The following is a 17,027-nucleotide window of genomic DNA, read 5'->3' as shown; positions in this document are numbered from 1 at the left end:
AAACCATGGACCCAACTCCCTCAGCATCAACCTAGAAACCACGGACCCAACTCCCTCAGCATCAACCTAGAAACCACGGACCCAACTCCCTCAGCATCAACCTAGAAACCACGGACCCAACTCCCTCAGCATCAACCTAGAAACCATGGACCCAACTCCCTCAGTATCAACCTAGAAACACATGACCATGGACCCAACTCCCTCAGCATCAACCTAGAAACCACGGGCCCAACTCCCTCAGTATCAACCTAGAAACCACGGACCCAACTCCCTCAGCATCAACCTAGAAACCACGGACCCAACTCCCTCAGCATCAACCTAGAAACACATGACCACGGACCCAACTCCCTCAGCATCAACCTAGAAACCACAGACCCAACTCCCTCAGTATCAACCTAGAAACACATGACCATGGACCCAACTCCCTCAGCATTAACCTAGAAACCAACCTCCCTCAGAAACCTAGAAACCACAGACCGAACTCCCTCAGTATCAACCTAGAAACACATGACCATGGACCCAACTCCCTCAGCATCAACCTAGAAACCACAGACCCAACTCCCTCAGCATCAACCTAACCACGGACCCAACTCCCTCAGCATCAACCTAGAAACACATGACCATGGACCCAACTCCCTCAGCATTAACCTAGAAACCACGGACCCAACTCCCTCAGTATCAACCTAGAAACACATGACCACGGACCCAACTCCCTCAGCATCAACCTAGAAACACATGACCACGGACCCAACTCCCTCAGCATCAACCTAGAAACACATGACCACGGACCCAACTCCCTCAGTATCAACCTAGAAACACATGACCACGGACCCAACTCCCTCAGCATCAACCTAGAAACCACGGACCCAACTCCCTCAGCATCAACCTAGAAACCACGGACCCAACTCCCTCAGTATCAACCTAGAAACACATGACCATGGACCCAGCTCCCTCAGCATCAACCTAGAAACCACGGACCCAACTCCCTCAGCATCAACCTAGAAACCACGGACCCAACTCCCTCAGCATCAACCTAGAAACCATGGACCCAACTCCCTCAGCATCAACCTAGAAACCACGGACCCAACTCCCTCAGCATCAACCTAGAAACACATGACCACGGACCCAACTCCCTCAGCATCAACCTAGAAACCATGGACCCAACTCCCTCAGCATCAACCTAGAAACCACCACGGACCCAACTCCCTCAGCATCAACCTAGAAACACATGACCACGGACCCAACTCCCTCAGCATCAACCTAGAAACCATGGACCCAACTCCCTCAGCATCAACCTAGAAACACATGACCATGGACCCAACTCCCTCAGCATCAACCTCAGCATCAACAACCTAGAAACACATGAAACACATGACCACGGACCCAACTCCCTCAGCATCAACCTAGAAACACATGACCACGGACCCAACTCCCTCAGCATCAACCTAGAAACCACGGACCCAACTCCCTCAGCATTAACCTAGAAACCACCACGGACCCAACTCCCTCAGCATCAACCTAGAAACACATGACCACGGACCCAACTCCCTCAGCATCAACCTAGAAACACATGACCACGGACCCAACTCCCTCAGCATCAACCTAGAAACACATGACCACGGACCCAACTCCCTCAGTATCAACCTAGAAACACATGACCACGGACCCAACTCCCTCAGCATCAACCTAGAAACCACGGACCCAACTCCCTCAGCATCAACCTAGAAACCACGGACCCAACTCCCTCAGTATCAACCTAGAAACACATGACCATGGACCCAGCTCCCTCAGCATCAACCTAGAAACCACGGACCCAACTCCCTCAGCATCAACCTAGAAACCACAGACCCAACTCCCTCAGCATCAACCTAGAAACCACGGACCCAACTCCCTCAGCATCAACCTAGAAACACATGACCACGGACCCAACTCCCTCAGCATCAACCTAGAAACACATGACCATGGACCCAACTCCCTCAGCATCAACCTAGAAACCACGGACCCAACTCCCTCAGCATCAACCTAGAAACACATGACCATGGACCCAACTCCCTCAGCATTAACCTAGAAACCACGGACCCAACTCCCTCAGTATCAACCTAGAAACACATGACCACGGACCCAACTCCCTCAGCATCAACCTAGAAACACATGACCATGGACCCAACTCCCTCAGCATCAACCTAGAAACACATGACCACGGACCCAACTCCCTCAGCATCAACCTAGAAACACATGACCACGGACCCAACTCCCTCAGCATCAACCTAGAAACCACGGACCCAACTCCCTCAGCATCAACCTAGAAACCACGGACCCAACTCCCTCAGTATCAACCTAGAAACACATGACCATGGACCCAGCTCCCTCAGCATTAACCTAGACACCACGGACCCAACTCCCTCAGCATCAACCTAGAAACCACGGACCCAACTCCCTCAGCATCAACCTAGAAACCACGGACCCAACTCCCTCAGCATCAACCTAGAAACCACGGACCCAACTCCCTCAGCATCAACCTAGAAACCACACCCAACTCCCTCAGCATCAACCTAGAAACCACGGACCCAACTCCCTCAGCATCAACCTAGAAACACATGACCACGGACCCAACTCCCTCAGCATCAACCTAGAAACCACGGACCCAACTCCCTCAGCATCAACCTAGAAACCACGGACCCAACTCCATCAACCTAGAAACACATGACCACGGACCCAACTCAGCATCAACCTAGAAACACATGACCACGGACCCAACTCCCTCAGCATCAACCTAGAAACACATGACCACGGACCCAACTCCCTCAGCATCAACCTAGAAACCACGGACCCAACTCCCTCAGCATCAACCTAGAAACACATGACCACGGACCCAACTCCCTCAGCATCAACCTAGAAACACATGACCACGGACCCAACTCCCTCAGCATCAACCTAGAAACACATGACAACCTAGAAACACATGACCACGGACCCAACTCCCTCAGCATCAACCTAGAAACACATGACCACGGACCCAACTCCCTCAGCATTAACCTAGAAACACATGACCATGGACCCAACTCCCTCAGCATTAACCTAGAAACACATGACCACAGACCCAACTCCCTCAGCATTAACCTAGAAACACATGACCACGGACCCAACTCCCTCAGCATCAACCTAGAAACACATGACCACGGACCCAACTCCCTCAGCATCAACCTAGAAACACATGACCACGGACCCAACTCCCTCAGCATTAACCTAGAAACACATGACCACGGACCCAACTCCCTCAGCATCAACCTAGAAACACATGACCACGGACCCAACTCCCTCAGCATCAACCTAGAAACCACGGACCCAACTCCCTCAGCATCAACCTAGAAACCACGGACCCAACTCCCTCAGCATCAACCTCAACCCCTCAGTAAACACATGACCACGGACCCAACTCCCTCAGCATCAACCTAGAAACACATGACCACGGACCCAACTCCCTCAGCATCAACCTAGAAACCACGGACCCAACTCCCTCAGTATCAACCTAGAAACACATGACCATGGACCCAGCTCCCTCAGCATTAACCTAGACACCACGGACCCAACTCCCTCAGCATCAACCTAGAAACCACGGACCCAACTCCCTCAGCATCAACCTAGAAACCATGTACCCAACTCCCTCAGCATCAACCTAGAAACCACGGACCCAACTCCCTCAGCATCAACCTAGAAACACATGACCACGGACCCAACTCCCTCAGCATCAACCTAGAAACCATGGACCCAACTCCCTCAGCATCAACCTAGAAACCACGGACCCAACTCCCTCAGCATCAACCTAGAAACACATGACCACGGACCCAACTCCCTCAGCATCAACCTAGAAACCATGGACCCAACTCCCTCAGCATCAACCTAGAAACACATGACCATGGACCCAACTCCCTCAGCATCAACCTAGAAACACATGACCACGGACCCAACTCCCTCAGCATCAACCTAGAAACACATGACCACGGGCCCAACTCCCTCAGCATTAACCTAGAAACCACGGACCCAACTCCCTCAGCATTAACCTAGAAACCACGGACCCAACTCCCTCAGCATCAACCTAGAAACACATGACCACGGACCCAACTCCCTCAGCATCAACCTAGAAACCACGGACCCAACTCCCTCAGCATCAACCTAGAAACCACGGACCCAACTCCCTCAGCATCAACCTAGAAACACATGACCACGGACCCAACTCCCTCAGCATCAACCTAGAAACACATGACCACGGACCCAACTCCCTCAGCATCAACCTAGAAACACATGACCACGGACCCAACTCCCTCAGCATCAACCTAGAAACACATGACCACGGACCCAACTCCCTCAGCATTAACCTAGAAACCACGGACTCAACTCCCTCAGCATTAACCTAGAAACACATGACCACAGACCCAACTCCCTCAGCATCAACCTAGAAACACATGACCACGGACCCAACTCCCTCAGCATCAACCTAGAAACACATGTCCACGGACCCAACTCCCTCAGCATCAACCTAGAAACACATGACCACGGACCCAACTCCCTCAGCATCAACCTAGAAACACATGACCACGGACCCAACTCCCTCAGCATCAACCTAGAAACACATGACCACGGACCCAACTCCCTCAGCATCAACCTAGAAACACATGACCACAGACCCAACTCCCTCAGCATTAACCTAGAAACACATGACCATGGACCCAACTCCCTCAGCATTAACCTAGAAACACATGACCACAGACCCAACTCCCTCAGCATTAACCTAGAAACACATGACCACGGACCCAACTCCCTCAGCATTAACCTAGAAACACATGACCACGGACCCAACTCCCTCAGCATCAACCTAGAAACACATGACCACGGACCCAAATCCCTCAGCATTAACCTAGAAACACATGACCACGGACCCAACTCCCTCAGCATTAACCTAGAAACACATGACCATGGACCCAACTCCCTCAGCATCAACCTAGAAACACACAACTCCTTCTGTCTCAGTATGGGGAACTTCATATGGAAGGTGTACGACAGTGTGATTGGTGGAATAAGTGGGTGGATCATCATCGACGGATGTAACATCAGCGCTCTGTGATTGGTCAGAAAGTTTTGATTGAGTGGTGTTGTTTTTTGTTTGTTAACGTGTTTTCATTGGTCAGTTCCTGTGTAGCGATAATGATGCTTTAACGTAGCAGGTTAGGAGAATTAACGTAGCAGGTTAGGAGAATTAACGTAGCAGGTTAGGAGAATTAACCTAGCAGGTTAGGAGAATTAACCTAGCAGGTTAGGAGAATTAACCTAGCAGGTTAGGAGAATTAACCTAGCAGGTTAGGAGAATTAACCTAGCAGGTTAGGAGAATTAACCTAGCAGGTTAGGAGAATTAACCTAGCAGGTTAGGAGAATTAACCTAGCAGGTTAGGAGAGAATTAACGTAGCAGGTTAGGAGAATTAACCTAGCAGGTTAGGAGAATTAACCTAGCAGGTTAGGAGAATTAACGTAGCAGGTTAGGAGAATTAACGTAGCAGGTTAGGAGAATTAACCTAGCAGGTTAGGAGAATTAACGTAGCAGGTTAGGAGAATTAACCTAGCAGGTTAGGAGAATTAACCTAGCAGGTTAGGAGAATTAACGTAGCAGGTTAGGAGAATTAACGTAGCAGGTTAGGAGAATTAACCTAGCAGGTTAGGAGAATTAACCTAGCAGGTTAGGAGAATTAACCTAGCAGGTTAGGAGAATTAACCTAGCAGGTTAGGAGAATTAACCTAGCAGGTTAGGAGAATTAACCTAGCAGGTTAGGAGAATTAACCTAGCAGGTTAGGAGAATTAACCTAGCAGGTTAGGAGAATTAACGTAGCAGGTTAGGAGAATTTGACGTAGCAGGTTAGGAGAATTAACGTAGCAGGTTAGGAGAATTAACGTAGCAGGTTAGGAGAATTAACGTAGCAGGTTAGGAGAATTAACGTAGCAGGTTAGGAGAATTAACGTAGCAGGTTAGGAGAATTAACGTAGCAGGTTAGGAGAATTAACGTAGCAGGTTAGGAGAATTAACGTAGCAGGTTAGGAGAATTTGACGTAGCAGGTTAGGAGAATTTGACGTAGCAGGTTAGGAGAATTAACGTAGCAGGTTAGGAGAATTAACGTAGCAGGTTAGGAGAATTAACGTAGCAGGTTAGGAGAATTAATGTAGCAGGTTAGGAGAATTAACGTAGCAGGTTAGGAGAATTAACGTAGCAGGTTAGGAGAATTAACGTAGCAGGTAGGAGAATTGGTGTAGCAGGTTAGGAGAATTGGCGTGGCAGGTTAGGAGAATTAACGTAGCCGGTTAGGATAATTGACGTAGCAGGTTAGGATAATTGACGTAGCAGGTTAGGAGAATTAACGTAACAGGTTAGGAGAATTAACGTAACAGGTTAGGAGAATTAACGTAGCAGGTTAGGAGAATTGACGTAGCAGGTTAGGAGAATTGACGTAGTAGGTTAGGATAATTGACGTAGCAGGTTAGGAGAATTAACGTAACAGGTTAGGAGAATTAACGTAACAGGTTAGGAGAATTAACGTAGCAGGTTAGGAGAATTGACGTAGCAGGTTAGGAGAATTAACATAGCAGGTTAGGAGAATTAACGTAGCCGGTTAGGATAATTGACGTAGCAGGTTAGGAGAATTAACGTAGCCGGTTAGGATAATTGACGTAGCAGGTTAGGAGAATTAACGTAGCCGGTTAGGATAATTGACGTAGCAGGTTAGGAGAATTAACGTAGCCGGTTAGGATAATTGACGTAGCAGGTTAGGAGAATTAACGTAGCCGGTTAGGATAATTGACGTAGCAGGTTAGGAGAATTAACGTAGCCGGTTAGGATAATTGACGTAGCAGGTTAGGAGAAAAACTAATGTACACACACACATATCTAAAAGGGGGTGTACACACACACACCTACCAGGGGGTGCACCCACACACACACACCTACCAGGGGGTGCACACACACACACACACACACACACACACACACACACACCTACCAGGGGGTGTACACACACACACACCTACCTGGGGGTGTACACACACACACACCTACCAGGGGGTGTACACACACACACACCTACCAGGGGGTGTACACACACACACACCTACCAGGGGGTGCACACACACACACACACCTACCAGAGGGTGCACACACACACACCTACCAGAGGGTGCACACACACACACCTACCAGAGGGTGCACACACACACACACACACACCAGAGGGTGCACACACACACACACACACCTAGCAGGGGGTGTACACACACACACCTACCAGAGGGTGCACACACACACACCCACACCTACCAGGGGTTGCACATACACACACACACACCTACCAGCGGGTGCACACACACACACACACACACACCTACCAGGGGGTGTACACACATACACACCTAGCAGGGGGTGTACATACACACACACACCTACCAGAGGGTGCACACACACACACACACCTACCAGGAGGTGCACAAACACACACCTACCAGGGGGTGTATACACACACACCTACCAGGGGGTGTACACACACACACACACACCTAGCAGGGGGTGTAAACACACACACACACCTACCAGGGGGTGTATACACACACACACCTACCAGGGGGTGTATATACACACACATCTACCAGGGGGTGTATACACACACACACCTACCAGGGGGTGTATAGACACACACACATACCTACCAGGGGGTGTATACACACACACACACCTAGCAGGGGGTGTACACACACATCTACCAGGGGGTGTATACACACACACACCTACCAGGGGGTGTATACACACACACACCTACCAGGGGGTGTATACACACACACACCTACCAGGGGGTGTATATACACACACATCTACCAGGGGGTGTATACACACACACACCTACCAGGGGGTGTATAGACACACACACACACCTACCAGGGGGTGTATACACACACACCTAGCAGGGGGTGTACACACACATCTACCAGGGGTGTATACTACCACCTACCAGGGGTGTATACACACACACCTACCAGGGGGTGTATACACACACACATCTACCAGGGGGTGTATACACACACACATCTACCAGGGGGTGCACACACACACATCTACCAGGGGGTGCACACACACACATCTACCAGGGGGTGCACACACACACATCTACCAGGGGGTGCACACACACACATCTACCAGGGGGTGTATACACACACATCTACCAGGGGGTGTATACACACACACCTACCAGGGTGTGTATAAACACACACACCTACCAGGGGGTGTATACACACACACCTACCAGGGGGTGTATACACACACACCTACCAGGGGGTGTAAACACACACCTACCAGGGGGTGCACACACACACACACCTACCAGGGGGTGTATACACACACACCTACCAGGGGGTGCACACACACACACCTACCAGGGGGTGTATACACACACACTACCAGGGGGTGCACACACACACACACCTACCAGGGGGTGTATACACACACACCTACCAGGGGGTGTAAACACACACACCTACCAGGGGGTGTATACACACACACACATCTACCAGGGGGTGCACACACACACACACCTACCAGGGTGTGTATACACACACACACATCTACCAGGGGGTGTACACACACACACACCTACCAGGGGGTGTACACACACACACCTACCAGGGGGTGTATACACACACACCTACCAGGGGGTGTATACACACACATCTACCAGGGGGTGTAAACACACACACACCTACCAGGGGGTGTATACACACACACACCTACCAGGGGGTGTATACACACACACACCTACCATTTACATTACATTTACATTTAAGTCATTTAGCAGACGCTCCTACCAGGGGGTGTATACACACACACACCTACCAGGGGGTGTATACACACACACACCTACCAGGGGGTGTAAACACACACACACACCTACCAGGGGGTGTATACACACACACACCTACCAGGGGGTGTATACACACACACACCTACCAGGGGGTGTAAACACACACACACACACACACCTACCAGGGGGTGCACACACACACACACACCTACCAGGGGGTGTATACACACACACACATCTACCAGGGGGTGTACACACACACACACACACCTACCAGGGGGTGTACACACACACACCTACCAGGGGGTGTATACACACACACATCTACCAGGGGGTGTAAACACACACACACACACCTACCAGGGGGTGTATACACACACACACCTACCAGGGGGTGTATACACACACACACCTACCTGGGGGTGTAAACACACACACATACACACACACACCTACCAGGGGGTGTATACACACACACACACCTACCAGGGGGTGTATACACACACACACCTACCAGGGGGTGTAGGAAGCAGCGATGAAGAAGTAGATGGCCATTCTGTCACACATGTGGAAACGCTGCTCCACTCTACTGTAGAGAGACACACAGTTAATATACACACACACACAGTTAATATGCACACACACAGTTAGTATACACACACACACACCGTTAGTATACACACACACACAGTTAGTATACACACACACACACACAGTTAGTATACACACACACACAGTTAGTATACACACACATACAGAGTTAGTATACACACACACAGTTAGTACACACACACACACAGTTAGTATACACACACACACACACAGTTAATATACACACACACACAGTTAATATGCACACACACAGTTAGTATACACACACACACACCGTTAGTATACACACACACACAGTTAGTATACACACACACACAGTTAGTATACACACACACACAGTTAATATACACACACACAGTTAATATACACACACACACAGTTAATATACACACACACACAGTTAGTATACACACACACACAGTTAGTATACACACACACACAGTTAGTATACACACACACAGTTAATGCACACACACAGTTAATATACACACAGTTAGTATACACACACAATTAATATACACACACACACACAGTTAATATACACATACACACAGTTGATATATACACACACAGTTAGTATCCACACACAGTATACACACACACACAGTTAATATACACACACACACAGTTAGTATACACACACACACATACACACAGTTAGTATACACACACACACACACACACACACACAGTTAGTATACACACACACACAGTTAGTATACACACACACACAGTTAGTATACACACACACACACACAGTTAGTATACACACACACACACACACAGTTAGTATACACACACACACACACACAGTTAGTATACACACACACACACACACACAGTTAGTATACACACACACACAGTTAGTATACACACACATACAGAGTTAGTATACACACACACAGTTAGTACACACACACACACAGTTAGTATACACACACACACACACAGTTAATATACACACACACACAGTTAATATGCACACACACAGTTAGTATACACACACACACACAGTTAGTATACACACACACACAGTTAGTATACACACACACACAGTTAATATACACACACACAGTTAATATACACACACACAGTTAGTATACACACACACAGTTAGTATACACACACACACAGTTAGTATACACACACACACAGTTAGTATACACACACACAGTTAATGCACACACACAGTTAATATACACACACAATTAATATACACACACACACAGTTAATATACACATACACACAGTTGATATATACACACACAGTTAGTATCCACACACAGTATACACACACACACAGTTAATATACACACACACACAGTTAGTATACACACACACAGTTAGTATACACACACACACACAGTTAGTATACACACACACACAGTTAGTATACACACACACACACAGTTAGTATACACACACACACACACAGTTAGTATACACACACACACAGTTAGTATACACACACACAGTTAGTATACACACACACACACACAGTTAGTATACACACACACACACACACACAGTTAGTATACACACACACACACAGTTAGTATACACACACACACACACACAGTTAGTATACACACACACACACAGTTAGTATACACACACACACACACACACACACACAGTTAGTATACACATACACACACACACAGTTAGTATCCACACACAGTATACACACACACACAGTTAGTATACACACACACAGTTAGTATACACACACAGTTAGTATACACACACACACACACAGTTAGTATACACACACACACACAGTTAGTATACACACACACACACAGTTAGTATACACACACACACAGTTAGTATACACACACATACAGAGTTAGTATACACACACACAGTTAGTATACACACACACAGTTAGTATACACACACACAGTTAGTATACACACACACACACAGTTAGTATACACACACACACACAGTTAGTATACACACACACACACAGTTAGTATACACACACACACAGTTAGTATACACACACACACACAGTTAATATACACACACACACACAGTTAATATACACACACACAGTTAATATACACACACACAGTTAGTATACACACACACACACACACACAGTTAGTATACACACACACACAGTTAGTATACACACACACACAGTTAATATACACACACACGGTTAATATACACACACACACAGTTAATATACACACACACACAGTTAATATACACACACACACAGTTAGTATACACACACACAGTTAGTATACACACACACAGTTAATATACACACACACAGTTAATATACACACACACACACGGTTAATATACACACACACACAGTTAGTATACACACACACAGTTAGTATACACACACACAGTTAGTATACACACACACAGTTGATATACACACACACACAGTTAGTATCCACACACAGTATACACACACACACAGTTAGTATACACACACAGTATACACACACACACAGTTAGTATACACACACACACACACAGTGAATATACACACACACACACACACACAGTTAATATACACACACACACAGTTAATATACACACACACACAGTTAGTATACACACACACACACAGTTAGTATACACACACACACAGTTAGTATACACACACACACAGTTAGTATACACACACACACAGTTAGTATACACACACACACACACACAGTTAGTATACAGACACACACACAGTTAGTATACACACACACACAGTTAGTATACAGACACACACAGTTAGTATACACACACACACACACACAGTTAGTACACACACACACAGTTAGTATACACACACACAGTTAGTATACACACACACACACACAGTTAATATATACACACACACAGTTAATATACACACACACACAGTTAATATACACACACACAATAGTTAATATACACACACACAATAGTTAATATACACACACACAATAGTTAATATACACACACACAGTTAGTATACACACACACAGTTAATATACACACACACAGTCAGTATACACACACACACAGTTAGTATACACACACACACAGTTAGTACACACACACATACAGAGTTAGTATACACACACACAGTTAGTATACACACACACACACACAGTTAGTATACACACACACACACAGTTAGTATACACACACACACACAGTTAGTATACACACACACACACAGTTAGTATACACACACACACAGTCAGTATACACACACACACAGTTAGTATACACACACACACAGTTAGTATATACACACATACAGAGTTAGTATACACACACACAGTTAGTACACACACACACACAGTTAATATACACACACACAGTTAATATACACACACACAGTTAGTATACACACACACACACACAGTTAGTATACACACACTGTCACGAACCGGCTCAAAGCCCGTAACAAAGGGAGACAACGTGGAGATAAGGAGTAACAAAAGATATATTTATTAACTAAAGCAACTAAGGAAAATATCCAATGGTGTGTGTAATCAGTAGTCCGTAGTGTAAGTGAGTGTTTTGCATGCATGAATGTGATAATGCAGGGTGTTGAAAGGTGCCAAAGCACACAAACAAAAGGCCACCAAGAACCACACCACAATCTACAACAGGTGTCTGCATGGAGAGAGTCTCCTCCATGAATGTGGAAGAGGTCTATTTATCCTGGGAGACACCTGGCCCAGGTGTTTCCCATGTAGCTGACGACCCTCTCAACTCCGCCCACCGGCATCCTAATAAGGAAACAAGAACAAAGACAGAATACGGCAGACAGAGTGGGAGGGTCGTCACATTCCCCCCATAAAACCGGGGACCAACAAGGACCCCGGAACAACATACCAGCCTCCCGCGTCCCAAATTGACACAGGCCTCTGCGTCCCAAATTGACACAGGCCTCTGCGTCCCAAATTGACACAGGCCTCTGCGTCCCAAATTGACACAGGCCTCTGCGTCCCAAATTGACACAGGCCTCTGCGTCCCAAATTGACACAGGCCTCTGCGTCCCAAATTGACACAGGCCTCTGTGCCCCAAATTGATGAGGGTTTACGTGTTCACACTTACAATTTGCCCCAGCCAACCTCCTCCCCAGACCTCAGCAACCTTCGCACAGGAAGCAACATTTAAGAGGAAAGAAAACAAGACCAGGAGGGAGCAGACAGGACAGAGAGAACATGACAATACGAAACAATGGTCAGTCACGTAAACATTAGGAACAGGGCGCACGAGAGAGCGCATCAGCAATCACGTTTTCAGTCCCCCGGATGTGCCTCACATCTAGATGGAATGATTGTAAAAATAAACACCATCGCATTATCCTCTGGTTTGGACACATCATGGACCTCAAAAAGTGAGGGGTTATGGTCGGTGTAGACCACAATAGGTACTACCCCCGACCCGACATACACTTCGAAGTGTTGTAGCGCCCAAATGAGTGCTAGCGCTTCCTTTTCAATAACCGAATAGTTCAACTGATAATCGTTAAACTTTTTAGAAAAGAAACTAACAGGCTTCTCAATCCCAGACACATCTGCTTGCAGCAAAACTGCACCTGCCCCCACATGACTAGCATCCACCTGCAAGGTAAATGACAAATCCATGCGAGGAGCAGCCAGCACTGGAGTTGAGGTAAGCAACCTCTTTGAATCTTCAAAAGCGTGTTGACAACGAGTAGACCAAACGTAAACAGCCTTAGCTTTCAGCATATCTGTCAAGGGAGCGACCACAGTAGAGAAGTTATTACAAAAACTACGGTAATAACCAATCATGCCCAAGAAACGCATCAGTTCCTTTTTAGTAGTTGGTGGTGGAAAAGCATCAATAGCCACCACTTTAGCCCGAACAGGACGCACTTCACCCTGCCCAACCACTTTTCCAAGGTATGTAACGGTCGCCTGAGCAAACTCACATTTTGCCAGATTGATTGTGAGGCGACCTGCAGCCAGACGTTCAAACAAGGCTTGAATACGGGACAGATGTTCTTCCCAAGTATCTGCATAGATCACTACATCGTCCAAATAAACAGCGCACCCGGTCAGACCGGCGACAACCCTGTTCATAAGTCGCTGAAAAGTGGCAGGTGCATTGCGCAGACCGAAACTCATAACTGAATACGAGTACAGACCAAAGGGTGTAATAAAGGCAGAGATTTCACGTGCCCTACTCGTCAGTGGCACCTGCCAATAGCCTTTTAACAGGTCAAATTTGCTCACAAACTTAGCTGCACCGACTTGATCAACACAGTCCTCCATCCGAGGAAGAGGAAATGAATCTGGCTTTGTGACACTGTTTACCTTACGGTAGTCCGTACAAAAACGGTTTGTTCCATCCGGTTTACTGACCAAGATACAGGGAGAAGCCCAACTGGAGAAAGAAGGCTCTGCTATCTTACTCTCCAGCATGTACTTGACCTCAGCATCCAGACAACGTAGTTTCTCTGAAGAAACTCTATAGAACCGCTGACGAATGGGGTCAGCACCTCCAATGTCAATATCATGTTCTATTAAGTTTGTACGTGTAGGTGTATCAGAAAATAAACCTGGAAATCTCTGAATCAGACCAACCATCTCTTTCCGCTCATCAACAGGTAGGTGAGTGAGAAGACTGTCTAAAATATCCAGTGTTTCTGAATTTTTCAATCTACCCTGCAATATACAATCGTCAGGACCAGGAACATCTTCCTCCTCATGCACAGATCTAGCACGACAAGAACCCAAGGAAACAACGGTATCAGCCAAAAGAACAGGTTTACCGTCCTCTGTAGAATCCCACTGTTCAGTCTCAGAGGAACGTGCATAATAGGGTTTTAACAGATTTACATGGCACAGCTGGTGTGCTTTCCTCCGTTCTGGAGTGGCAACTAGATAATTTTGCTCAGTGTACTGGCGCACCACTGTATATGGACCTTGAAACTTGGCTTGAAAAGGAGAACCAACAATTGGCAGCAGAGCAAGAACCTGGTCACCTGGACTAAAGTGACGAGGCTCAGTTCGGCGATCAAATATGCCCTTCATCCTATCCTGTGAAGATGATAACTTCTCTTTAGCCATTTCACCAGCGGCATACAGCCGTCGCCGGAAATCACACACATACGAACACAGGGACTGAGGAGGCTCGGGAGACTTCCAGTCATCCTGGAGAACAGATAAAAGTCCACGCACCCTATGTCCAAACACAAGGTCATTTGGACTGAAACCTGTGCTCTCCTGTGAAACTTCCCTAGCGGCTAACAGTAACCAAGGTAACCCCTCCTCCCAATCCTTATCCATCTCAGTACAATAAGCTCTCAACAAAGACTTAAGTGTTTGATGGAAACGTTCCAGTGCTCCTTGACTTTGCGCGTGATAGGCGCTAGACACATTGTGTTTAATATGGAGCTGTTGAAGAACCTGACCAAACAGATTAGAGGTAAAATTAGATCCTTGATCACTCTGAATGACCTTAGGGATTCCAAACAATGAGAGAAACTGAGTCAAAGCTTTTAACACCGATTTAGTCGTGATAGATCGGAGAGGATAGGCAGCAGGAAACCTAGTGGTCTGACACATCACAGTGAACAGGTAACTGCTACCCTTTTTAGAACGAGGCAGAGGACCCACACAGTCAATAATCAGATACTCAAAAGGTTGGCTGAGTACAGGAATAGGAAACGATGGTACTGGTTTAATAGCTTGATTAGGCTTACCAGTTAATTGACAGGTGTGACAAGTTTTGATAAAATCAGAAACATCCCTCTTTAATCTAGGCCAAAAGAAATGTCTTAATATGCGATTGTAGGTTTTCCTCACCCCCATATGTCCAGCAACGTCACTGTGAGAAGTTTCCAACACCAACTCACGAAGCTTAACTGGTACAACAACCTGACTAATTGCCTCCCCCAGACAAACACTATCATGAGACACCCACTTTCTCATCAGGACATCCTCTTGGAGAAAATAGCCATGGGCGACATCTCCCAACTGTTCTATAGGCACAATTTGATCACGCAACTCTTCCAACGTGGGGTCATCCCGTTGAGCATTGATTAGATCTGAGCGGGTTACAGATAACGGGATAACAGGGAAAACAGTGACATACTTTGTATTATTATCATTAGTCGGCGCAGTGACTAGTTCGCCACGGCTCATAGAACGTGTCACTGCACACGCAGAGAACACCTCTGGGAAACTCTGTACACTTATCAGGAATCCCAACAAATGACGGCTTAGTGGAAACCACTAGAGATGGAAACACAACTGGCCATACACGCTCACCTGCTAAGTTATTCCCAAGGATAACGTCGATACCCTCAATAGGCAACGAAGGACGCACCCCCACAACAACTTCACCCTTCACCAGCCCACAATCCAACATCAGTTTATGCAATGGAACTGACAGAGTGTTCAAACCTATTCCCCTAATTAGAACACTATTCCCCGAATCAGTCTCAGCAGAAAAGGGTAACACAGACTCCAACACAAATGATTCAGAGGCACCTGTGTCTCTCAGGATCTTCACTGGCACTAGGTCTTTACTT

The 17,027-nt window shown here is 46.7% G+C and overlaps 1 protein-coding gene across 3 annotated transcripts in view; it reads right to left on the bottom strand.

Annotated features, from left to right (window-relative positions):
* Positions 1 to 17,027, bottom strand: part of LOC124018515 (monocyte to macrophage differentiation factor 2-like) — a 44,412-nt gene that overhangs the window by 11,365 nt on the left and 16,020 nt on the right. For 2 of the 3 annotated variants that reach the window (XM_046333845.1, XM_046333846.1), the window contains exon 4: positions 9,404 to 9,478. In XM_046333845.1, the coding sequence (XP_046189801.1) occupies positions 9,404 to 9,478 (75 nt within the window). The remainder of the gene's footprint in view (positions 1 to 9,403; positions 9,479 to 17,027) is intronic. The other variant, XM_046333847.1, reaches the window with a different exon arrangement.

The sequence above is a fragment of the Oncorhynchus gorbuscha genome, unplaced genomic scaffold (assembly GCF_021184085.1).
Source record: "Oncorhynchus gorbuscha isolate QuinsamMale2020 ecotype Even-year unplaced genomic scaffold, OgorEven_v1.0 Un_scaffold_537, whole genome shotgun sequence".
Taxonomy (NCBI): domain Eukaryota; kingdom Metazoa; phylum Chordata; class Actinopteri; order Salmoniformes; family Salmonidae; genus Oncorhynchus; species Oncorhynchus gorbuscha.
The sequence above is the reverse complement of the archived record's forward strand: the minus strand, read 5'-3'. Positions and strand labels throughout refer to the sequence as shown.